General features: G+C 38.3%; 2 protein-coding genes across 7 annotated transcripts in view; one reads left to right on the top strand and one right to left on the bottom strand.

Moving 5' to 3' along the window:
* LOC111155899 (microtubule interacting and trafficking domain containing 1) overlaps positions 1–15,875 on the bottom strand; it is a 17,321-nt gene extending 1,446 nt beyond the window's left edge. Inside the window, exons 1-8 of one of the 5 annotated variants that reach the window (XR_002641160.1) lie at positions 15,677–15,875; positions 13,174–13,275; positions 11,292–11,428; positions 11,128–11,214; positions 10,086–10,201; positions 9,120–9,180; positions 7,743–7,928; positions 3,523–3,551 (exon numbers count right to left, since the gene is read on the bottom strand). Coding sequence is in view for 3 of the 5 variants with exons in the window: in XM_022516362.1 (XP_022372070.1) it covers positions 7,827–7,928; positions 9,120–9,180; positions 10,086–10,201; positions 11,128–11,214; positions 11,292–11,428; positions 13,174–13,275; positions 15,677–15,827 (756 nt within the window). In the remaining 2 variants the exon portion in view is untranslated. The other 4 variants (XR_002641161.1, XM_022516362.1, XM_022516364.1 and 1 more) reach the window with 4 other exon arrangements.
* Positions 15,876–15,935: 60 nt separating this feature from the next.
* LOC111155883 (mitochondrial ribosomal protein L30) lies at positions 15,936–25,575 on the top strand. 2 transcript variants are annotated; one of them, XM_022516337.1, is made up of 6 exons: positions 15,936–16,050; positions 20,574–20,651; positions 22,324–22,404; positions 24,848–24,994; positions 25,224–25,297; positions 25,378–25,575. In XM_022516337.1, exons 2-6 carry the CDS (start codon positions 20,601–20,603, stop codon positions 25,505–25,507), a joined length of 483 nt encoding a protein of 160 aa, XP_022372045.1. In that variant the 5' UTR covers positions 15,936–16,050; positions 20,574–20,600; the 3' UTR covers positions 25,508–25,575. The 2 variants fall into 2 exon arrangements, with proteins under 2 accessions (XP_022372045.1, XP_022372044.1); XM_022516336.1 differs by having other exon boundaries at positions 15,984–16,375.
* Positions 25,576–26,857: the final 1,282 nt, after the last annotated feature.

A 26,857-nucleotide genomic window follows, 5' to 3' on the forward strand; every position in this document is an offset into this window, starting at 1 on the left:
CCTCCTCTCTCTCTCTGCCTGCCTCTCTGCCTACTTGTGATATCTGTCTGTCAAATAAATAAATAAAATCTTTAAAAAAAGAAAAAAAAGACCTAGTCTCTTTCAGTGACTATTCACTGTTAGGAATTGTCACCTAGTCCGTGTTTTCTTAAGTCCTCTTTTTTCAATGATTTTTTTTTTCATCTAGCACACATATATCTGCTCCTTTTTCCGTTACCATCATGGGGGTGTATATGATACTCAACACTATAATCTCTGAGTTAGTTCTTTTTCTCACCCCTAAGGAATATAACCCAGGCTTCTTGTCACCTCTGATAATTTAAACTCTAAAATTCTTCCTTTTAATTATACGGTTGACCCTTGAATAGTGGGTTTGAACTGCATGGATTCAATTACATGTAGATGTTTGACAGTGCTATAAATGTATTTTCTCTTACGATTTTTTAAAAAGATTTTATTTGAGAGAGAGAGAGAGATCACAAATAGGCAGAGAGGCAGGCAGAGAGAGGCGGGGAAGCAGGCTCCCTGCTGAGCAGAGAGCCTGACACAGGGCTCAATCCCAGGACCTGAGATCATGACCCAAGCTGAAGGCAGAGGCTCAACCCACTGAGCCACCCAGGTGCCCCCACTTACGATTTTTTTTTAAATATTTTATTTATCTGAGAGAGAGAGCATAAGCAGGGGGAGAGGCAGAGTGAGAGGGAGAAGCAGGCTCCCCGCAGAGAAGGGAGCCCCATGTGGGACTCAATCCCAGGACCCTGAGATCATGACCTGAGCTAAAGGCAGACGCCCAACCGACTGAGCTACCCAGGAGACCCTCTCTTATGATTTTTAAGTAACATTTTTTCTAGCTTCATTGTAAGAATACAGTATATAATACATACAAAATATGTCTTGATGGTTACTAGTAAGGCTGCTGTTCAGTAGGCTACTAGTTACATTTTTTGGGCAGTCAAAGTTTTATGTGGATTTTCAACTGCCATGGTCAGCACCTCTAACCCCCACATTATTCAAGTATCAGCTGTACTTTCTCATCCACTGTCCTCTCCCATTAAATTAAACCCATTGCACTTTTCTAAGCCCTTAACCCTTAAAATCTCTTGCTTCATCTCCCTTCCTATCCAACCCTGAATTCTTTCAAGTATACTGTCTTATCTTACCAGCATTCTCATTTGCTTTTCTCTCTTGACTTACAATGGCCTTTGTTTTATTATTATTCCATCAGCTGAATTTTTACTCCTGTCATACCCAGATGGCAGGCAATGGTGGAAGAAAATTCACATAATCATGCAAATTAACCCAATTTCATATTTGTATTTATGCTCTATTGGTGTCAGATTCAGTTCCTCTCCATTGACTCCCTCATGCTTCAGAAGCCTTATTCATAAGTGTTTCCACTTTCTTAAACTCAGAACTCTACTCCTCTTGTCACAAACCTTGACTCATAATTTGACAGTGGAAGCCTTCATAAATGAGCTCCTCCTGCACCCCATTTCCTCTCAACATTTCTCATTCGTTCTCAAATAACACCTTTCCCTTAAGGCTAGTTGTAGCTGGATCTTTGTCCTTTCCAAATTTTTGGGCCTTCTACTATTAAATGTTTATATTTTTTATCTTACGTTTTCTGTCTCCACTTACTGGATTCTCACACATAGTGAATGAACATGCTCATGTCTCTTCTCTCCCCAAAATCCCTGCTTAAGGTTTTGTTGTATCTCTACATCTTCTCGTTGCCAAATTTCTTCAAGGAGTAACATCGCCAACAACCACTTTGTGTTTTTATAGTTCACTCACATACTCCTCTGATTTCTACAGTATTTAGTGTATGTTTTCTGAATGCTTACTATGTGCCAGGTACTTTGTAGCTGTTGGATGTTCATGGTGAGTCAAAGAGACTTAGCTCAGGAATTGACAATTTATATATCAAACTCCTTAAAAACTAGAGTAAAAAAATATGTTTTATATAACGTACTAGCACAGATATTATCTATCCCTAACAAGTTTTACAATACAATGTTTATCCTATACTATTTATTATTTACTTACTTGATATTTTATATTTGGTTTTATTTCACCTTTTAAAAATGATTTTATCACCATTATTAGGTCAAGACTGGAGTTTAAAAAACATGAGCCTAACACAAACAAATCAGTATATAATTATAAGGCAAGAAAAGCCCAGGTAGTTAAAACAGACAATAATAGGGGCTACCTACCTAGAGCTATCAGGGAGAGGACATTGAAATGGAGACCTGAAAAATGAGAAGCAGCCAAGCAGAGTGGAATGGGGAGGAGAGCATTCTCAGTTTTGTCAGTTATTTATTGCCTCTTAACAAACCACTCCAAAACTTGGTGGCTTAAAACAACATTTATTTTATTCATAAATCTACAATTTGAGCTTTCATGGGGATAGTGCGTATGATCCAGTGGCATAGGCTAGGACAGCCTAAAGAGCTGGAGATACCTGTTTCAAGATGGCTCACATGGCTGGCAAGTTGGTGCTGGCAGTTGCCTGGGAGCTCAGCTGGACCTATGGGTTGAAGGCTTCAATTCCTTTCCACTTGGGCCTAATCAAGGCTGCCTGAACTTCCTCACAGCATGGTAGCTGGATTCCCAGAACAAGTGACTCAAGAAAGTCTAACAGAAATGATTTCCTTTTACATCTTATCCCGGAAGCAACTTGTATAGTCTCACGTGCACCCAAATCCAAGAGGAGAGAACATCGATAACCACCTCTTCATGGGAGGAATGTCAAAGTCATTATAAAAATTATTACTGGGTCTGAGAGATCTTATTGCAAACATTTTTCTACACTTGATCTTAGCCAAAAGGCCGAGAAGCGATTGCAAACATTTTTCTAAAGTATACTCTACCACACAACAGCACTCAGAGAGCCCTAAAGCAGGTAAAAGGTTATTGCAAAGGAAGTATAAGCAAATTGAAGTGTGAGAACAAGGGGGAGAATGGAGCAAGATGGGGATGGAGAGAAAAGAGACCAGATCATGGAGGGACAGATAGCCCAAGGTAGACATAGATCTTATTTTAAGTGCAATGATACTGCAGTTGTTATAGACTCTTCGTCTGCTCTGTGGAGAATGGATTGGAGGAAGAGAAGACAGGAAGCAGAAAGCCTTTTAGGAGACTACTGCAGGAATCCCAGCAGAGGTAATGCTGGCAGTATCCGTGGAGAGATGCTGACATTGTGTTAAGCCTTTGTCAAAAATTAAGGATGACTTCCATTTTCAGGACAAGGTTTCATTCTGATTCCTTTTAAAGGGAAACAACAAAGCAGTGTATATTAGTTTGCTAGGGCTGCCATAACAAAATACCACAGATTATGTGGCTTAAATAATAAAAATATATTTTCTCACAGTTCTGGAGGCCAGGAAGTCCAAGATCAAAGTGCTGAATGGGTTTGGTGTCTCCTGTGGCCTCTCCCCTTGGCCTGTAGATAGCTGCCTTCTTGCTGTATCCTCACATGGTCTTTCTATTATCAGACAGGGGGCCAGTTCCAAACTCACCGCTCCAAAGGCAATACTCAAGAGGTAAGTCTTGGAGGAAAAGGAAAGGTTGTTTTATTGAAGAAGTTGGCAACATGGAAAAATGGGAGATTAACGTCTCAAAGACCTTCTTTCCTGTCTAGGGGAAATACATTTTTAAAAGGGAAGGTGCAGGAAATGGTGAGGGGTGCTATGTGCAGGAGAAGTTGGTGCTCAGCAGTTAATCATCGGTCCTCTAAAAATCTTACAGAATCCTCTGCTCTGTCAATAGTCAAGGCTCCTAAGTGTCTCTCAGTAAAGGATGCCCCTGCAGCCCAATGAGCCATATCCTGGCAAGGCAGTATAGACTCCTCCCCCTGTACCAGGAATCAAGGCTCCCAATGTCTCTTACTGAGGATGCCCTGGTCAGTGGTGGCTATTTTTGAGTGTGGTCAAGCCTTATCTTCTGGAAAGTCTGGTTCTTTGTTCCTCAAGTTCCTCAGTGTGCAGGATCTTAAAGGAAGTAGGTTAGTACTGCTATAAACTGGGATTTAGGACAGCAAGCAAGAAGTGCATAAGCTTGACGCACATTAACCTTTAACACCAACTGGGGTGCTGTTAGGTTTCCTCTGAGTGTACATATCTATGTCAAAATTTCCACTTCTTATAAGGACACCAATCTTACTGGATTAGGGTCCACTCTAAAGACATCATTTTAACTCTATAATTCTTTGAAGACCTTATCTCCAAATACAGTTATATTCTGAGGTACTGGGGGTTAGGATTTTAACACATGAATTTAGCTCTTATGAGCTCTCTTCTTGTAACTGAGTGGATCCACATCTCACCCCTTTTTTTATGATGAAGGGGAGGGATAGGAGTGGACACACAGGGTTTTGCCTGTAACTGGTTCTCTCAGTGTGGGAGTGGAATAAGTGAAGAGGATTTTACTTTTCAAGGGGCTCCTGGGACAAACATAATTGGCAGTCTAACCATTCTTCATTTGAGTCAGGTTTCATAGGCAGGTCCTTCTGTTCTTCTCCAGCAATACTAAATAGCAAATAAACAATTTTGAAGAGATTTCTCATAGGCATACTTTTTATGCATTATATTTGCTGCAATGTGTTAAAATTGCTTTCCAAGAAAGGTATAAAAACCTGGCATGATATGCTTTGGGGCAATAAAGCACTCGTGCTTTTCTGATACCATTTGTTTCTTAAAAGCGAGGATATCATCAGGTGAAAGGTGATAAAGACTTCAAGTTCCAAAAGGGAAATTTAACAAACATCACCTGGAATAGAAAAGGTATGTTTTGCAGTGAGAGTCCACAGAATTTTCTGATTGCTTCCATATGAGGATAAAGGAGATGAGGAATCAAGAGTGATTCCTAGATTTCTTATTTGAGCAACTGGATGGATGCTCCCATACCATTCCCAGTGGGGGAATGTGTTTCTAAAGTTCAGTTGCAGCATCCTGTATTTGAAATGACTGTGTGCTTCTGAAATGCCAGAAAAAAATGCCAAATAGGCCGCTGAATTTATAGGATCACAGCTCCAAGGAAAGTTTCGGCTTAATCTATATATTTAGGAGGTGACAGCATATACGTAGTATTTTAAGTCATGAAAATGGACACTTGTGAATCTTTATATTCATCTTAAAGCATAAGTGTTTAACACCTGAGTCCCCCCACTCTTTGAGGAATTCTCCAACTTAAAAAACCTTACTGCAAGGCAGAACCCACCTGTTAGAGATGTCAAAAGGATGTGACTGCAGTTGAGCCCTGAACTGGATATGGGCAATCAGAGGCTCTTTACACCCTCCCCATCCTTGGAATGTGTGTTCTGCCCAGTGCTCCCACACTGGAAGCCACTTCATGGACTCAGCTTTGAGAGAGTAATATGGTACTGAGACTATCCAGATTGTGTATGTTACTTGTATCCCATCAAGGTCTCCATGAATTCTTGACCCTCTCTCCACGGCATGTGTGGAGATTACTTATCTTGTAGCCACCCAAGACAAGCCTCATTTGTAAGTTGCATTGCTTATTAAACCCCACCTACCAATCTGGAGTGGTCTGCCTCCTTCTTCAGTCTCTCCTTTCCCTGAGTGTATGGACACCAGTTTTGAATTTCACCTGGGGAACTCCAGAGGTTGAAAAACAACACTCCCCTCTATGGACACTGAAATTTTCACTGTACTCTCTTCCTAAGCCTCTCTTGAATCTAGGGTGAGGGTACATGACTTAGACCAATCTGATGTACTTGCTTCAGATTCTGAATGGAACATGATGAAGTGAACCTAGGGTGGGGAAAACCTTTCTCTGGCAGTTGTACCAGGGCCTGAATTTCTGGGGTAGAGGTGCTAAGCATGGCAGCGTTTAAGTGCCCAATAATTTAAATGATAGAAGTGGTAATAAGGCTACTTAAAGTTCAGGCTTTGAGGCCAGCAGTGGTACCAACAATTAGTTCTGTGATGTGATTCTAGATACGGGTTTTTTCACTGCAGCACTTCCAAGGCCCAGTCTGTAACTCTTTGGGTGAAGGTCGGAACTACCCACTATCTTTATAATCTTTTTGCTTACATCAGGTAAGAGCAGTTTCTGTGGCTTTTCAATAAGAAATTACTGGTATAATCACATGAGGGAGAGTGTAGATTTAAAAGAAAAAAAAGTGGTTCTACTTAATATCTAATTTAGGAGAATACCAATATTTAAAAGACAGGATGGAGGAGAAGGAAAGTATGTTTCATGGAATTTAAGAACTTTAAGAAGGGAGTGGCCAATTGGGTCAAATACTCCTGAAAGTTCAAGTAATATGAAGGTTAGGAAGTACCCACCGGATATGGTAATAATGGAAGTCATTGGTGACCTTGACAAGAGGAATTTCAGTGGACTAACTGGGTAGCCTGGTTAAAGTGCACTGAAGTATGAATACGTGGTAAGGAAATGGGAAAAAATTGTATAGAGAACTCTAGGGAGTTTGTTCACAAAGAACAAAGCAATAGGGTGGGTGGTATCTTGGCTGGGCAGGTCCGTACTGGCAGAAACAATGCAGCAGAGAGGAAAAGATCGCTCAAAGGGCAAAGTCCTTGATAAGGCTAAGGGAGGAGGAGGCAAGACTGAATTCACTTCTGGAAAATCTGGCTATCTTCCTTATATATTAGTACTATTCACCCTTTCTCTATATGCTATAAATTTGATGTCAACATAACTTTTTATGGTTCTCTCAAGTTTTTAATATTTACATGATCAAATCTTTTGCCTTTTCCTTTCCTTGATAATTCCTGGGTTTTGTGTTATACCTAGTATATTTAGTGGAGCATTAACTTTTTTTTCAGGGCACCTGGATGGCTCAGTCAATTAAGCATCTGCCTTGGGTTGGGTCATGATCCCAGAATCCTGGGATGGAGTCCCACATCAGGCTCCCTGCTCAGCAGGGAGCCTGCTTTTCCCTCTATATCTCTGCCCTTGCTATCTGTCTCTCTCTCATGTTCTCTTTCTCCCAAGTGAATAAAATCTTAGGGAAAAAAAATTTTTTTTTTCATTTAATTAGCTCTTTAACAGAATAACCTCTATGTGAGGTAGAGCTCTAATTTCCAAACATTTATGGAATAGTCTACTCTTTCCCCACTAATATGAATCATAACTTTGTTGTGCATTAAGGACCCATATACACATTTACTTTCTCTCTCAGATGTTTCCAGACTCTTTACTCTACCCCACTGATTTGTTCATTCTTATGCCCATACTTTAAAAATATATATATTATAACTTTTTGTCTCTAGACTTGTCAAGCAAGTCTCCTAGTGTTAGTCTCTTTGTCATTTAATTTACAAATTAGGGAGAAATAACATCTTATTAAGCCTTCCCATTCAAGAATATAATTGTCTTTCCTAGTTTTCTTTTACATTCTTCCATAAAGTTTACAGTTTTCTCACACAGTTCTTGCACATTTCTTGATGTATTTAATAAGTAACTTGCATATGGTAGTCTTCTAATGTTTTAGTTGGATCTGGGGATAGGTTTCAAATATCTAGAATAATGGATGCATTATTGCTTTATACATTACTATAAATAATGGATAGGTGCTCTTCCTTAAATATCAGTACCTCTTAGGCAGTATCCCTATGTAGGTTGGTTAACCCAAAGTTAATTTCATAGGGTTGTGACTGCTGAATCTCTATAGTGATAGATTCACATGCTCTAGAAGAAATCAGAGTGGTTATTTTAACATAAAAAGGAGGAGGTCTAATACATGTTCTCACCTGAATGAAAAGCCCTTCTACTTCCACATCCTGATAGGCACCTGGCAAAATAAGCTACAATACTTTGCAGAAAGTAACTTCTGATTAAGTCCAACACTTGCTCTCCTGAGACCCTGAATTTCCATATGAAAAAGCTTGACAAACTGCCTTGAGACTTTTCAGGTTCAGCATTATCAGCACCTGAACCTGAAAATATTAAACAAAAACATTAGGAACTTTTCTGGAATCCCTTGTTGGTCTTTTATGTCAATTCAGTCAGGTGACTGCTGGCTCCCAGAGGTAAAACATAAACCTGGTGTCCAAGTCATCCAGGACCACTCTGCCTGACCTTATTCCCATGGCTTCTACCTGGCTTTGGTCCTACAAACACTATTTAATCTTGAAGGTAATCTTCGGTCTTCTCCAGATATGATGTTTATATGCATGTATTCCCCAACACGAGTACTTCTATTTCCCTCCACTGGCTTAGCTTATTCTTTAAGCTTCTGGACTGCCCGTTATTCCTACCTTTATCCCCAACCCCAGCCTATCTCCATGGAACCTAGTCTTCATCCCCAACCAGTCAACTGGCATCTGGATGGATAAGCTTACCCAGAACAGTTGATTATAAGCTGCAAAGCTTTACAAATGTGCCAACCAAGGTTGAATAAGCAGCAAAATGTATCTGCATAACTAAGCAGGTTGATTTGCCTTTATGGAGTAAAGTGATACTGGATAAATGAATGTTGGTGAATTTCTAACAGGGACACGTAATTGTAATAAAATTAACATTTTTTTCCTGGTTATTAGACCCACAAGCCCATCTGCCTCTTAAAAGAATACTCTAATCCATGATTTTTCCTCCCAGATGCTAAACTCCTGGGGCAAGATTAACATCCAACTCATTTTCATAATTGGTACTCATTATTTATTGATTCATTCTCCAACAGTCAAATAAGAGAAAGCTAGTAAAATGTTCAAATTAACCTTGTGACTGGAAATACTGTAAATCTACTGAATAATGTATTTATAAAAATATTTAGGATTGGTTACATAACTGAAAAATGGATCCATAAATTAGTAGAAATGTAAAAATTTATTGTTAAATTCATAATTATAGGAATGATCTGTCCAAAGTAACAAAATCAATATTCACTTAAAATAGAAATATATAATGCAAATTAAGCTGCTACCCATCATATTTTTTTTGTGTGCTTATTATGAAAAATGTCCACTGTTGTTTCATGACATGGTCTTAAATCAAAATCACAATATCCAAGGGAAAAACGACTCTAAGAAGAGAAGAAAAAAGAGTTTTTTTTTAATTAAAGATACCCACAGCCATGTTGTTAAAATGATACAAAAAGAGTATAACATACTCATAAGACTATATCCTACCTGTGGTTTCTTAAAATAGTCAAGTCCCCTTCCAATCTTAATCATCCATCCATTATTAAACCTATTGAAATAGTATACAGTATTATATTCCAGAAATTTAGATCAGACAGTTATCAAAGGTGTAGTGTAGCAAGCACCAGCAACATTTCCTCCTAACAAAGAAAATCACTTTCTGCAGTGCCATGAGTTGAACCAAACCAGGGTTTACTCATGGGCTATGTCTACAATGAAATAAAAATATCCAAAGAAACCATTAATTGATTTGATTAGCCAGTAACAAGTGTGACAATTCAATTAAATCTTACTCTTGAATTTCAGATTTCTGACAAATCCTTCCTGTTTCGCTACGTGTATTCAGGCAGACTATAGTGTGTTACAGGGGTTCCCCTACCTAGAGATGGAGAACATAAGCAAGAAGAGCTCTGGATCCTGACCTCTGCTTCAACCACAGCACTGCATTTTCACCTGCTCTGCATTTAGGTTGTGCTTAAGTTTTCATTAAAACTAAGGGTGCAGTTACTATAAACATATGAAAGCCACTGTGCTAAATAGAGGAACACACTACTAAAATACCTGCATATACTGTTTCCTTCTAGACACTGTCGCATACTATCACACCTATGAGATTATTTAATAAACTGTAAGAATACTAAAATCATCAGAATATTAAATACTATCACCAGAAAATTATTCCAATACCATAACACTACATACTTGAATAGAAAAGTACTTCCTCTTCTGACATGAAATAGAACACGTAAACTTTATTCCATTATGAATTCCATTATGAACTCAGACATAATAAGCCAGATTTTTTTTTCCTCAAAAGTGAAAAGATACTAAAATTGAGCTTTACTTAAAATTTTACTAAACTGAATATTTATATACAATTATATAAGTGTATTAAAAGAAATAAAAATAAGTATTTTCAACAGCATAAAAATTAAAATATTGGTACACACTAACCTAATTTCTCGGTCATGAATTGAAGAAGAATATTCTATTTCCAACAGCACCCCATGATTCTGGAGTGACTCTTTTATTTCTTGCAGACCACTACTTTGCTGCTGTTTCCCACTACCCTGTTAATAGGAAAAATACAATTTTCTGTTCAGTTACTAGTATTTTATTTTTTTTTTATTTTTTTTTTTTAAGATTTTATTTATTTATTTGACAGAGAGAGATCACAAGTAGACAGAGAGGCAGGCAGAGAGAGAGAGAGAGAGAGGGAAGCAGGCTCCCCGCTGAGCAGAGAGCCCGATGCGGGACTCGATCCCAGGACCCTGAGATCATGACCTGAGCCGAAGGCAGCGGCTTAACCCACTGAGCCACCCAGGCGCCCCAGTTACTAGTATTTTAAATCATTATTAAGCTGTGCAATGTGTATCATGGATGAATTAAAATGGGAAAGATTCTATACTAGTTTCAAAGTCTATTAACCGGAGTATGAAGCAGTTTAATAGCACTTGTTTTTATGAAAATGTTTTTTCCTAATGTGTACATAACACCATTCTGTCCCTTCTCCTAAAATGTGTTTTAGTAATGTTGTTTAGTTATTCAGATGGGGCTGCTTTCTTTTCAAATTAATCCTAGGAATCTGGTTTATTTAGAAGCATTCCTATTTAAGTCAAAATCAAGATGGAAATGCTCACTATCATGCTATGATCCACCCAAAGGCCAATACAATAAATTAAGAAAAAGAGATATAATCACTGGTAAAGAAGAGACAAAATTACCTATAGTGCAGGCATGTGATCATCTCCTGGAACATATAAGAGACTAAACTGACGAGCTACTTGAATTTGAGAGTTTAGCAAAGTGGCCAAACCAAGGTAAAACAAAATCAGAAAAAAATCAACAATATTTCTTGGCAGGTATTTTAGGCCTATTGTTAGATAATTCCCAAAGAAATAGTTCTAGCTGAAGTGTGTCCACATTTTCCTTACTCAAACTACATCTCCTAACTGAATAAAGTTAACGAAGAAAGTAAATGCTTCCAGATACCTACTTCATCCAGAGAGGTGAGAAGATGAATAGTTTTTACTTTACATGGTTTCTTAATAAGCATCTCACAAAATCGAAGAAAGTTATATAGCTGAAAGACATTGGGACAGGTTATTAACTCATACATTTTAAATAACATTTCATTGTACTTTTGTACACTTCACTTACCTGATGAATCTGCCTAATATAAGGATCTTGTATCCAAACTTCTCTAACTGTTTCATTAAGGTATTTTTGAAAAAGCGACTCATAACTGAAACCTGTTGCATTCTCTTCTATTTTAATCTGCTCGTGATATTTTCCATCTACAAAACAATAATTGTTTCAATAATAATTTCAATAATAAAATAATAATAAAGATCAACAATAAAATAATAAAATCAGCGACCATTTATTTTCTTTCTACACATATTTACATACAGTGATTAATCAGGATCAGGTACGAGTTCATTTTCTTAACGTCTCCACTCAGCAAACATATCTGAATACCTACTACAGATATACGAGGGATAATTTAAGATGCTATACACAGAGATAAATAAGGCAAACAATTCCGTAAGTGACTTCTATCTTCATGGAGGCCAAGTAGGAAAGTTCCAGAGATTTCCTGGAACATATTCTTGAGTCGAACCCTATAGACCAGGCAGTTGATTCGAGAGAAGCCTAGATGTATGATAGCTGACATTCTGTCACCATGAGTAGAACCGTAAGCTAGAACTCAGGGGCTACCTTGTCCTCTTCAGATTTAAGTCTTTTTATATCCTCAATTTAATAGCTAAAGTATGAAACATGTAAATGCAGTATTATATGGAATTTAGAAGTCTTTCTTAGAACTTACAGAGAATATTTTACGCAGAAATTCATAGCACTTCTTAACAACCCAAGCCAATGACTAGGATGCCACAGGATCAGTAAAATAGATCCACTGTTTTTGTTCCTTCCAAATGAACAATTATTAATTCATTATCACAGACCCTTAAGATTTTTTAACAATATGACCTCTAATGGCAGTTCCTAATTTATATGATGGTTGCACATTTAAAGTTTATTTAAAACCCAGAAGTTTGGATTCTGTTCCTAATGTTTCCACAAATATAATATTAGCAACTATGCACCAGTTTTCAAGCCAATGTATTCAAAACACAATGCTGATGGTACTATATTTCACCCATGCTCTAAAAGGAAATTTCATTGTACATTTCAATTTAGGGTGAAGAAAACACTATTTTATTCCAACCCAACAGATGAGCTCGGGGAGGGAGATACCAATGGTATGGGCTCATACAGAATACTAGGAAGGTGGGTGGGGGGTTGCTGTATAAGGACAGTGAAGAAGAGCAGCTGAGGGCTGGAGCCACTGATGTGTTGTTGTTTTTTTTTTAATGGATCTTTTGAAGATTTTACTTATTTATTTATTTATTTAGAGCAGGGTGCAGGGAGGGGCAGAGGGAGAGAGGATCTTAAGCTGACTCTATGCTGCCTGCGCACAGAGCCCAACACAGGGCTCAGTCTCACAACCCTGAGATCAAGACCTGAGCTGAAACCAAGAATAAGACTACTAAGTAGAGAAGGACACCTACGGCATCTCTAGTCATTAGGAATACTTAACTCCTGAAATGTTTTGATTCACAGCAAAATCCTAAAGAGGTCCCAAGAGTTTCTTTAGCTACTTCGACATTTTGGTCCTTTTCTAAAGGGAAATACAAATAAAATATAGGATTTACATTCCCTATTTCTGTGCAGTATCCTTTCAACTGCAGTTCACACTAAGCTTCATAGGGATCTGTGAATTCCTTAAAGAAGCATGCAGAGTTTGCAGTATGTATAGCTCTCATCAGATTCTCAACAGGGTATGTGAAAACCACCTCCCCCCGGGATCCCCCCAAAAAGGTTAATAGATTATGTATAGGGAAGTGGAAATGCAGAGTAAACCTCTAGGCTTAAACGGTCCAGACCACAAAGAGTTCCAAAAGGCAGAACCAAAAACAAGGCAGGAAATGGGCTTTGTTGCAACAGCTTATAGACACATTCTGTAAATCAGCCTCTTTACCTTCTTTTTCTTGATCCAAGTATTTCTTCACTATTTCTGCTCTATCCATGTAGCCAGTAATTCGCTTTCTGAGATTAGATTTCTTTGTGTCATCTTTGGTACCTACAAATTTAAAAATACATTCTCAAATTTCCAAAGAGTTTTTCTAGTTAGTACAGGCATTATTTCCAGTTTCTCAAGTCTTCTACAAATTTCCTATCCTTAGACATGGTTTGTTTGCCTCAGTCCTAAAATGCACAAATGGGCTCAAATTTGCCCTGATCACACAAGACCTTCATTTTTTACACTAAGCCTCTGAAACAGCTTTATATAGGAGTCGAGATTCTGAAATTGTGCCTCACTGGCAGGGACCCCAAATTTGGAGAGGTGACAAAGGGGGCTTATTACATATCAAACCTGAGTCTGATAACTATTTTGTCTAATCAACCACAAGCCTGAAATCTTAGCATAATCAAAACACAGCAAACAATATCTTTCTTCCACAAAACCAGCTTCTCTTTCAGACTTCCCCATTATAGTTCATGTTCAATCATTTTCCCAGCCACCCCAAAAATGTATGGTATTTTTAAAATATACATTATCAATAAAATCTTACCCCAAGCCCCACCCCCCAAAACCCAGTCACCAACTCACTTCTAGTTTCTTCATTCCGTCCTTTTGATACTGCTTATATTTTCCATAATAATTTCATTTTTAAACTCCCATCAGTTTATTCTCTATAGTTACGAGTCTGTTTCTTGGTTTGCCTCCCTCTTTTTTTTTGCTTGTTTGTTTCTTAAATTCCACATAGAATCAGCAGAGCACACTGGAGCAAAACTGTGATTCTCCTGACTCAGATTCCCAGAGTGCCAGAACTTGAGAAGTGTTCCAACAAACAAATCCTAAAACACCAGAACTTTAGCAGAGCAATAGGGTACACTGTCTTTTTGGCAGTCAGTATACCTGAGTCTTTAAAACTCTGGGTTCCAATTGTGACCCAACTAATTGTGGTAGAACTGAAAAGCTTAATGCTATGCTGCAAATGAGAATGATATCACCTCCTACTTTATAGGGCAATTGGAGGGATGAAACAAGATCATGATTTTGATGTACTCCGCACAGTGCCACCACTCAGCACTTATAAATGATAATTACTCTTATCATCACCATCATTATCATCATCAAATGAGCTTTCCCAAAGCAGTTTTATAGTTCTTTTTTTTGTTGGATTTTGAGAGAGTATGGGCACGCAGGAGTGGGGGGAGGGGCAGAAGGAGAAGCAGAGTCTCAGCTAGCTGTGTGTGGAACCCAGTGGGCTGCTCTATCTCAGAACTCCAGTATCATGACCTGAGCTGAAGTCAGACGCTTAACCAACTGAGTCACCCAGACGCTCCTGTAGTTTTACAGATCTGACCAAAGCACCCCACTCTCTGCTGTCTTTTCAAAGCTTCTGTAACACTTACCCTAAAAGGCACAATGGGGAGATCTTAGACCAGACTGGGAGCCCCAGAGGGTGTGGAGCAGGGGCCAGTCTAAAATCAGTTTAATACCTAATTACTGGGTGTCTACTACAGGCCAGGGATTGTACTAGCTGTTAATGGTTGTTTGGGTACTTCTCAAAATTGAATAACTACGGGACAGATAAAGTCTCGCTGCCCCACCCACAATCCTATGCATTTCTCCCACTGAAATTCAGTACACACGTTTCTTACAAATGTTTTTTCTTTTACCGCTACATGATTTTTGTTTACTTCTAACCAAAATGTCTAAACAGAAAAGTAATCATAGTGTAATGAACACCCTTATTACCCATCATGTAGATTTGCCACATTTTGCCACATTTGCTCCAACTGTTTTTTTTTTTTTTTTCCTTAAAATTAAATTTAGCCATCATGACAAATTCTTCCCAGGACACTTCAGTCTACATCTCTAAAAACCAAAGACAGGGGCGCCTGGGTGGCTCAGTGGGTTAAAGCCTCTGCCTTCGGCTCAGGTCATGATTCCAGGATCCTGGGATCGAGCCCTGCATCGGGCTCTCTGCTCGGCAGAGAGCCTGCTTCCTCCTCTCTCTCTCTCTCTCTCTCTCTCTCTGCTTCTCTGCCTATTTGTGATTTCTGTCTGTCAAAATAAATCAATAAAATCTTTAAAAAAAAAAAAAAACAACCAAAGACAGTTTTCAAAAATACCATACTGCTTAACAAAGTCAGTAATTTGAGTGTTACCCAATCCATACTCAAACTTTCCAAACTGATCCCAAAATGTCTTTTACATTTTGCTCAAAACTAGTCCTATGAAAGTTTATATATTACATTTTATTCTGTCTCTTTAAAATCGAGAGTACTGTCCCTCTTATTTGATGACATCTATTAAAGATATAAAAGAAACCAGTCCACTTGTTCTGTACAATATCCACCTTCCGTATTTGCTTCCTTTCACAGAAAGGATCTTTCACTTTCACTCCGACCCAGATACCAAGGGATCCAGTTCCTTCCTTCTAATCCTCTCTCCACGGCTCCCTGCTCACCTTTCAGAACCTGCATGAGCAGGTCTATCCCCTCTTGGTAACAAACCAGAGCCTGCTGGTACCGGGACTCCGAGTCTAGCTCCACCGCCCGCTTTAACACGGTGAACGCAGCCACGCTCTGGGTATCCACCTCCCTCCCGGACTTCGCCATAGCTCCGAAACTCTCCTCCGCCCCCAAACCCAGAGCCGAGCCAGCTGGTCGCGCTTCCGGGGGCGAGCACGTGACACCAGTGCGCCTGCGCTCTTTTTATAGCCTGTGAGTGGGCGGGACAAAGCCGGAACTAAGAGTGCGTGTTTTCGCCATCGGTGCGCGCTGTGACGGCAGGGGTTAAGTGTAGCGCTTTCTCTTCTTAACACTGTTCACTTTACACTCGGTGAGTGGGTTCGGTTTGAACCAGATTGAGCCGTGGCTGGTGAGAGGGGAATGAGTGGCGGAAAGTTTTGCATTTTTTCTTGGGAGTACGTACGTGGGAACGCTATGGAGATGCCGATTGGTTTTCCTGTTGGATTCTGAGTTTGCGGGTCGCAGGAACCTAAATGGCCCTGCGCCCATGTACTGTCCCACGGCCTCGCGAAAAGCCAGTGGTTGATCGGATGCTGTTTCCCAGTTCCCGAGCCCCTCGGTTTGTTGAGCCCGACTCTTGGAGCCCGAGGGCCGGGCCGCCTAGGCGGGATAGCTTAGTGAGGAAGGGAATTCAGGTTGGTTTGAGCAGTTTCTTTGCTTCTGTTTTATTATTTCGGTTTCCCACTGGGGGTCAGCGTAACTTGATTTTTGTTAATAAAGATAAAATCTTACCTAATTGCATTTTCCGGGGTTGGCAGTTTAAAAATTTACCGTTTTACCAAAACCTGTAATTTTGCAACCATGTTTTGATCACCACCTAGCCACAGCGGACTGTTCTGTGTCTTTTTGCCAGGAGGCGCGGATGAGGAGGAGGACTGCCTATTACTTGATAGGCATGAGTAATTACAAGAAGAGACATATATTGCCTTCAGGGATCTCGGTTTATTGAAAGGGATATTCTGTGTTGTGGGTTTTCATTTGTGTTTCCCCTCCATTTGTCGTTAAATAGATGTCTAAAACTATTCAGACATTAACTGGGAGCAGAAAATCGCCTTGATAGCCTTCCCCGCAGGGGTATGTTAACATTTTGCTTACTGATAGCCTTCCAGAGGTTTTCTCTGTATACACACATTCTTTTTTTTTTTTTTCCTTTTTTAATGGAAAAGGGATCATACTTCTCATGACGTATGTATTCTTCTTTTGCATCGGTGCAAGAGAGGTTATTGTACAGTAGAAGATGGTTTAGTTACTTCAAGGTCCAAGAGTTGTGTGCCTTATTATTAACAATAATCTTTACTTTTTATTAGAACTTATAACTTTTGACTGTTACTCCTTCTGAAGTCGGTGAATTAAACTTAGTTCAACAAAAACCGATTGTGTGCCTAGTCCATGACATGTGCTGCTTTAGGTATATACTTGGGATACCTCTGTGAAGAGACAGGGCAGACCAAAAACAAAATAAAATATAAAAATTATTGTCCTTGTGGAATTAACATGTTCCCGGATGGAGACAGACAGTAAACAACAAACCTAATAAACTGTGTTAGAAGATAAGTGCTATGGAAAGAAAATCAAGGGAAGTAAGAAGTCTGACAATTTGGGGGTCCGTCAAAATATTGAATAATGGAATCAGGGTAGGCCCCACTGAAAAAAGATTTGAGCCAAGAATTGAAGGAACTAAGAGAATTAAGTATGAATATCAGGAGCATTCCAGGAGAAAGAACAGCCTGTCCAAAGGAGCATGGCTGCCTGGCAACTTGGAGGACCCGTAAGGGGGCCAGTGTGGGTATTGATTAAGAGTGACTGGAGATGAAGTCCTAGAGGTGGGGGTTAAGGACTGGCTGTGACTCTCATGCATTAAAGCTTTTGGGTATTTAATAAATTAACTTTTTTATTTTAGAATAATTTTAGGTTTATGGGAAAGTTGTGAAGATAGTCTAGAGTTCCTATATACCCCACACCTGATTTCCCCTTTTATTAGGGGAAATGTATGGTTAGTATGGTACATTAGTATGGTACATATGTGTTATAATTGATGAATCACTATTGATACAACATTGACCAAATTTCAAACTTCGTTCAGATTTCTTAGTGTTTACTAGATGTCCTTTAACTGTTCCAGAATCCCATTTAGTCGTCATAGCACCTTAGGCTCCTCTTGACTATGGTAGTATCTCACTTTACTTGTTTTTGGTGACCTTGACAGTTTTAAGGCACTCAGGTATTTGACGAGGTACTGGTCAAGTATTTTTCACAATGTCCTTCAAATGAAGTTTGATGTTTTTCTCTCAGCCTGGTGTCAGGGGTTTTGGGGAAGAAAACCACAGACAAGAAGTGCCATTCTCATTCCATCCTATCGAGTGTGCATGCTATCAGCTTGACTTTTATAACAGTTGATATTAACCGTGATCACCTGGCAGACATAGTGTTTGTGAAGTTTCTCTAGTACAATGTTATTTTCCCCCTTTCTATACTGTACTCAGGGAGCAAGTTATTAAGCACAGCTTATACTTAAGAGATGAGTGGTTTTTCTCCACCTTTTTGAGAGGGAAATATCTGCATAAGTTATTTGGAATTCTCTAAGGGAGATTTGTTCTCTCCCATTAATTTACTTCTTCATTTATATGAGTATGGAAATGGTTATTTTATAGTTTGGATTATAAGCCAATACTTTGTTACTTACTTTGTTGCTCATATTGGTCCAGCTTTAGCCACTGGGAGCTCTTTTCCTATGTCCCTTTGACATGCTCCCATCATTTTGATTTTTTGATTGGTTCCTTTCTAGTGCTACAAGATGCTCTTGTTTGTATATTCCCTGCTGTAGCCCTCCAATCAGCCATTTTTTCTTTTATTAGAGAATGCTAAGATCAGGGTGCTGGGTATGCTCACTGCTACCGGGATGCCATTGCTTTTTGGTCTTTTTAGCTAACAGAGCTAACCCACGTGTACATACGTGTCTGTGATTATTTCTTTATCCATCACTATATTTAGCTAAACATGAACTCAAACTCTAATCTGTGTCATTCGATCACATGGATTTATTCTGGCTTTTTCCTCTTGCTTATATGTTACTTCTTAATCCAATGGTGAGAAAGCCTGGGTCACTGGAAGGTTTTGAGAAAAGGAGTTGACATGATCTGATTTAGGATTTTAATTAGATGATTGCTGCCATGGAGAAAAGATCTTAGGGAAGTTAGAATGGAAGCCAGAAGGCCATTGAGGAGGCTTTTGTTGAAATTTAAGTGATAAGAAAAAAGTAACAAAGTGTGAAGCCAGATGAGTTGGGTTAGTATATTATTTAACTTGGGAGGAAGAAGTATGGTAAAGTAAATACTTTATCATAACCTATTTGATTGAAGGGTGGGAGGATTAAATAAGCATCTCTTCTAAGGAAAATTAAGCATCTCTTCTAAGAGCCTTGATACGAAATATATATAAACAACCAGCCAAGCAGTGGCTGATGATTTGAACTAGATGCTGATTTGAACTAGAAATTGTTATGCTGTGTGATAGTGTTTGAGGTCTGAAGTCGGAATGACAGTCAAGATATTTTGATGTATATTCTGAATTCTGAGTTGAGCAGACCATAGCTCTAACCCATTATTTGATTCAGACATTCAGAAACAAACATTGGGTGCCTACTGTTCATCAGGTACTGTGCTAATGCTGAGAGTAGGAAGTGAACAAGACAAAATTCTGCTTTCATGGTTCTAAGGATTTGGTAGTTATCTTCTAAAACTGAATACATAATTAATTTTGAGAGACTGGTTCAGTAGCTAAAAATTTTTCTGAAGTCTGGCTCTTTTAATGGGACACCTTGCATTGATTCCCACAACTTCATTGCTTTGTCCACATCACAGGAAAGACTTGCAGAGCTTGAATGAGTCAGAATCTGGTGGATTCACTGAAATACAGCATTATATCCTATTTTGGTGTGTTAGAGTATTCTTATTACGGTTTTGTAATAATTTAATATTTTTGTTATAGTAAAAGCTACCATTTATTGAGGGCTTCTTATGTGCTAGATACTGTTTTAGGAGTTTTTAGAATAACTCATTTGCAAGTTAGGTATTATATTCTTTCTTTTATTCTTTTTATTATATTCTTCAGGAAAAAATTGAAGCACACAAATTAAATAACCTATCCAAAATATACATGTACTTCATAAACCTAATCTTTTCTGTTTTCAGTATATATCAGTATAGTAGTTGTAATTATTTGTGTCTAAATTAACATGACTTCACATCATAGAAATTTAAGAATAGTTTAAAAATACAAATATGCAAAAAAGGAAGTTATGGTTTACTTTTTATCAGAAAGGGGTTATGATTTAGTGAAAATGCACTGGACTAGGAACTAGAATTGGGCTCTAGACCGTATACTCCTTGGATTGCTGGATGCCCTTGGGTAAATGATTGATTTTTCATTTTCCACATAAGAAGGTTGTTCATTCTAGTTCTAGGAGTCAGGATTTCTTCAGTCCCTTCTAGCCCTTCCATTTTCTGATTCTATAACAAAGCGTTCTTTGTGCTCGTTGTTGAAGAAAACTTTTAAATAATAATAACCTCCTTTACCCATTTTTGTTGAGTCAACTTAGGTTCTAACTCATCTGGCAAAAATGGGATGTGGTTAATGTATAGTTACTACCTATGGTTTTGCTGAACTCCGAGTAACATATTTATTATAACTTAATTCTTACCTTTATTTTATTAAAATAATAAGATTTCACTGTGAAACTTAAATCAAGTTTATAATTAACTTGATTTCCAAGTTAATTAACTGTCAATTTCCAAGACACATTTAACCCATGGATCTATTTTCTGCTTGTCGTAGCCTCAGAAGAAAACCGTCACCACACTCATGGCGGGGATTTTGCGCTCAATAGTTCAGAGGCCCCCAGGCAGACTCCAAGTAAGTTTTTCTTTTCAAGTTCTCTCTCTCTCTCTCTCTCTCTCTCTCTCTCTCTTTTTAATTCCTTAAGAACTGTTTCTTTCTCTTTTGTAATTAACAAAACAGGCAAGTTAAACTGCACAAGTTCCTTTTTTTATATATTGTTTTTTTTAATGTTGAGGGTCAGTTTTATTTATGATTTATCTGCTGTTTTATCACTAAGGATTTGACATCACAAAAGGTCTTTTCCTAGAGAACATGCTGGTAAAAAATGTCCAATGTTGATTTCCCCTTAATCTTTTTAAAAGTTTAAGGGTTTATTGTCTTCAGTTATGAAAACATTATATTTTCAATCATAGAAAAATAAAAAACTATGGAGGAGCAGAAAGAAGAAATGCACTCTCCAGAAACCATTTATGCTTGTATTTTCATGTATTTCCTTCTAGTCTTTCTTACAGAAATTAAGCAGCTCTGCCTAATCTGTTCATGAGGGCCAGAGCCTAGATACAGGTATGCTGCTGGCTATAGATAATAATGTTAGGTGCTTTACATACATTACCTTAACCTTAGATTAGTCCTGTGGTGTTAGTATTATTTCCTTTTGAAATAGCTGAGGCAATTGACTCTCTGAGAGGATAAGTGTCTCATTTCTCACAGCTGATAAGCGCAGAATCAGAATTAGAAGCCCATATTTTTCCTTTCCATCTCTCATTCACTCCTACTCTTTAATTATGTATGGGTCTCTGCAGGACAGAGAAGCCATGAAGGGAGTGAATATTGCCCATCCAGAGAGGAGTTTCCAGATATGAAGCATTGGCAGTGAATCCTTTCACTTTAGCCAACTGAGAGCAACAGGACTGAAGATTGCTGAAGGGGAAAAAGAGATAGGAACTAGGAGTGATGGCATTATAGGGATTAGAAAGAAAACCATAAACTCATTTCTTTTTACAGAGTATTGTTGAAGAATATTATTCCACATTGTATAGAGCAGGAGTTGGCAAACTACCATCTGCAGGTCAAATTCAGTCCACCACCTACTTCTGTAAATCAGGCTTTATTGGAAGTAGCCATACCCACTTATTTACATACTGTTCTGGGTTGCTTTTGTCCCCCATTAGCAGAGTTGAGACTTGGCAGTGGAAACCATGCAGCCCCAAAGCTGGAAATAACTTCCTGTTTGATCCTTTACAGAAAAATATTGCAACCCCTGATCAGAAGTCTCTGTTTCACTCCTATGTGGAATTTAAGTTACAGAACAGAAGAACATAGGGGAAATGAGAAAAGAGGGGCAAACCAGAAAACAGACTCTTAACTCTAGAGAACAAACTGAGGGTTACTGGAGGGGTGGGGATGGGCTAAATGGGTGATGGGAATTCAGGAGGGCACTTGCAATGAGTACCAGCTGTTGTAGGTAAGTGATGAATCACTAAATTCTACACCTGAAACTAAGAGTACACTATGTTAACAAACTGGAATTTAAATGAAATCTTGGGAAAAAAACAGAAAATCTGTATGTGCTTTTTGCTTTCTAATGTTAGTGGTAAGATGAATATATTCTTTCAGCTAAGGGGCTGAGATAAATGTTTGATAATTATAGATTAGGTAAAAACAGACTTGTCACCTAAAAATTGGTAGGTATGGATTTCTGCACTAGACAGAGTTCTTTAAAGAAATGTTTTATATCATGTTTTAGACGATGACAAAAGGTATGGAGTCTCTTATTTACATGGATTGGATTCGTCACAAATTTACCAAGTCAAGAATTCCAGATAAAGTAAGAATAAGTGTTGGGAGAGGGGGGTTAACGTTACTATTTTTTTAAGCATGTGATGTTTTAAAAGGTACCTGCTTTTGTAATATTGAAAACTTTTATGTTAAGTAATTTGTGGAGGTTGGTGGTATGGTAGAGTTTAAATAAAACATGGTGGAATTTATCTAAATAATGATTTTTTTTTTCTTTTTAAATGTACTACTGGCCTTTGTAGTAGTAGGTTTTTATCATCTTGGGATCTCTTTATTCCTGCTTATGGTTTTTTGCCTTAATATTTTGTGTTTTCATATTACCATTGTCCTCAGAAAATGGTGAGTCTTCTTCCTGCTCAGACATGTGACTCTGTGTTCACTTCTATATCGAATAGTGCAACTTGGGATCTTTGAGTTTTCTCTGCTAGATTTATCTGTACATACCATTCTTTCGGAAAATACTAGCTACATTGCTTTTCATGTTTTTTTTTCCTACATTAGCCACATAGAACCACTTGATTTTCCCAAGTATTCCATGCTCTTTACAATGTTTCTTTCTTTCTTCTCTCCTTTTCTTTGGGATGCCTGCCCCATCCTCTGTCTTCCACCATTCTTCTCACCCTGGGTCTCTTCAAAACGCCTAGAAAATCCAAACAAGCAAAAACAACTGAAAAGCATACTTAATCCCACCTACCACAGCTACTGTTAATATCTTCCACATCCTTTTCTGTTTTATATTTTTAAAAGATATGAATATCTCATGTATAATGTTTTTCTAGCTGCTTTCTTCATTTAGCAATATAGTGGGAACCTCTCAGCAGATAAGTTTCTGCAATATTATTTTAATGATTGAATTATATGCCCCTTTTTTTGACAGAGAGAGACATAGTGAGCGAGGAAACACAAGCAGGGGGAGTGGAAGGGGGAGAAGCAGGCTTCCTGCTGATCGGGGAACCCGATGTGGGGCTTAATCCCAGGACCCTGGGATCGTGACCTGAGCCGAAGGCAGATGCTTAACGACTGAGCCACCCAGGTGCCCCTGAATTACATGCTTTTTGATTAAAGTGCCATCTTTTGTGTGTGTGATTCCCGGGAGGTATGATTCTTAATCTAGTATCTTTGAAACCCTTATAGGTACCTAAGTGTGTGTGTGTGTATATAATATGATTTCTTAGAATCAGTATTTATGTAATATATCATATATACAAACCTGTGTATTTTGGTACAGATGAAACAAATCCAAGAGCCTACTACAAGGGTGCCTGGGTGGCTTAGTTAGTTAAGTGTCTGACTTTGGTTCAGGTCATGATCCCAGGGTCCTGGGTTTGAGTCCTATGTCAGGCAGGGGCTCTGCATCTCTTTTTCCCTCTGCCCTTTCTCCCTGCTCATGCTCTCTATCTCTCCTTTTTCTCTCAAATAAATAAAATCTTTTCTTAAAAAATCCTATTACACATGGTTGTATGGATTTTATTTTTTATTATTATTATTATTATTTTTTTGCTTAAGAATGTTTTGTGGCCATTCTTCAAAGTTAGTAGCTGCTAAGATAGTAGACCTTATTTTAATGGCAGCATTGTATCCTATTGGATGCATCATTATTTAGTCGTATCATATTTTGTTCGGTTTTGTTATTGTTAATTTTAGTTTTATTTAGAATGTATGCATTGTAATTCATATAGTTACCCTATGAGGAACATGGATGTGACCTTTAAATTTTTCAGTATTAGGGCACCTGGGTGGCTCAGTGGGTTAAAGCCTCTGCCTTCGGCTCAGGTCATGATCCCAGGGTCCTGGGATCGAGCCCCGCATCGGGCTCTCTGCTCAGTGGGGAGCCTGCTTCCTCCTCTCTCTCTCCGCCTGCCTCTCTGCCTGCTTGTGATCTATCTGTCAAATAAATAAATAAAATCTTTAAAAAAAAAAATTTTTTTTTTTCAGTATTACAAATGGTATTACCATATACATCCTTATTCAGTACATTTTATGTACGTAGGGAAGTTTTCCATGGGATAGCGTACTGGAACTTTTTGATTCTTAGAGAGTCAGTTCTGTGGACCCATTTCTAATCCTTCATAGGCAGTCATTTGTCCTCTTCTGGTGCTTTGTACATACTCTTTAAGGATCCTCATGTGTTACTGTCATTGTAGGCCTATCTTTGTTCCCTGCTTGAATGGGGTGGAGGGTGCAGCTGTGCTGAGCTTTTTTAGTGCTAATACAGTAGTGTCCTTTGATTGCTCCTGCTTCAGTCTTAAAACGATCTTTGTGCGATACTTTTTTCAGAGTATGAAATTATTAGACTTTGTCTATCTAAGTAATCAAATGGGTATAAATGTTCAGTTTGAGGCTAGGATTACAGAAAGATTTGGGATGAGATCATTATGTAGTCTTTTTTTTTTTCTTTTTTAAGAAGAAAAGATACTTAGACACATAGATACATAGAAGTTGAAAATTTACCATTTATAATTTTTCCTTCTTAGGTATTTCAGCCTTCACCTGCAGATCATGAAAAATATGGTGGGGATCCACAGCACCCTCATAAACTGCATATTGTTACCAGAATAAAAAGTACAAAAAGACGTCCATATTGGGAAAAAGATACAATAAAGATGCTTGGACTAGAAAAAGTATGCAACTATTTAAGTCATCTTATGAGAGGTTTAAATTTGCTTTAAATTGTATAATTCTTAAACTTTAAGGTGTATTTTTACTATTTCTTTTGTTTAAATATATTATTTAGTGTAATTTATTTGAAACTTTGATTTAGACATAACAGGCCTTCATTTTCACATTTTGGTGAAATATGGGACCATCTGTTCTGAATCCAATCCATTACATGATTTCCTTTCTCTGTAGGCACATACTCCTCAAGTTCACAAGAATATCCCTTCAGTGAATGCAAAACTGAAAGTGGTTAAACATTTGATAAGGTTTGTTGTTCGCTACTTCAACAATTTAAAAAAAAATGTGTTACCTGGTATAATTCTAAAAGCATTTCTTTATGTTACAGGATCAAGCCCCTGAAGTTACCCCAAGGACTTCCAACAGAGGAGGACATGTCCAACATGTGCCTCAAGAGCACTGGGGAATTAGTGCGGTGGCATCTAAACCCCATAGACCAAGAAGCAGTTAAGTCCTAAGGCCAGAGCAGTTTCGTATTAAGAAATGTAAATCATTGTGTTCTCATTAAAATATATTTTAAATACTAGTCCTTTTCACTGGCTAAACATGGTGTGATTCTTCCTTATATAGGCTTGAGATTCAGTGCAGAGGACTGTGGAGGAAGGGGAAAGGAAGAGGGGAAACTGAAGGGAAAGAAATCAGGGAGACAAACCATGAGACTCTTAACTCTAAGAAACAAATGGAGGGTTGCTGGGAGGGAACTGGGTAGGGGATGGGGTAACTGGGTGATGGGCATTAAGGAGCATGTGATGTAATGAGCGCTGGTGTTATATGCAGCTGATGAATAACTGAACTCTGCATCTGTACACCAATGATGTACTTTATGTTGGCTAATGGAATTTAAATTTTAAAAAAAGATTTATTTATCTATTAGAAAGAACAGGGAGGAAGGGCAGAGGGAGAGGGAGAGAGAATCTCAAGCAGACTCCCCACTGAGCGTGGAGCCCAACAAGGTACTCAATCCTGTGACCCCAAAATCATAACCTGAGCCAAAACCAAGAGTCAGATGCTCAACCAACTGCTTCACCCAGGCACCCCAGGTATCATTAATTACTAAGCTTAAACAGTTTTAATTCAACAGTTATTGAATATCCCATATGTGTAAATCCTAGAGGGGCTATAAAGCCAAAGGACACTAAATAACTTCAGGGAGCTCATTCTTGTTAGAGAGACCTCTGTGCTACAACACAATGTGTCCTTTCTGCAGGCAGGTTGAGGGTAGCTGTGTAAGTAAAAGCTCATCACTGCTAGTTTTTTTGCCATCTCTTTCACTGTACTGATACTAATGTTGTTTAAAATGGGGAAAAGAACATTGGTTAATTTTTAACCCAAAGAGTCTAATAAAATTTGGGTAAGTAATTTTAACCTCAACAGCCCATGACTAGAAAAAAAACCTAAATGTTAAGTTGAATATTTAGAAGTAAAATTGTCTAGAAGAAGAAAAGTCTATAGGGCGAACATGGGCATAAGCTGTGCATTAATTTTCTTTGGCTGAGTAACAGATTACAACAAACTCAGTTGCTTAAAGCAACACACAGTTAATCTCACTATTTCTTTGGGTCAGAAATTTGGGCTTATATTTGCAGTGACATGGGTGGAGCTATAGTGTATTATGCTAAGTGAAAAAAGTCAGAGAAAGACAAATACCATGAAATATGATTTCATTCATGTGTGAAATGTAAGAAAGAAAACAGATGATATATGGGAAGGGGGGAAAGAGGAAAAGTATATAGGGAAATAAACCATAAGAGAATCTTAACAACAACATGGGTTATTGGAGGGTTAATGGAGGGAGGTAGGTGGGGGAT

This window comes from Enhydra lutris, unplaced genomic scaffold (genome assembly GCF_002288905.1).
Source record: "Enhydra lutris kenyoni isolate GAN:26980312 unplaced genomic scaffold, ASM228890v2 scaffoldscaffold44, whole genome shotgun sequence".
Lineage (NCBI taxonomy): Eukaryota > Metazoa > Chordata > Mammalia > Carnivora > Mustelidae > Enhydra > Enhydra lutris.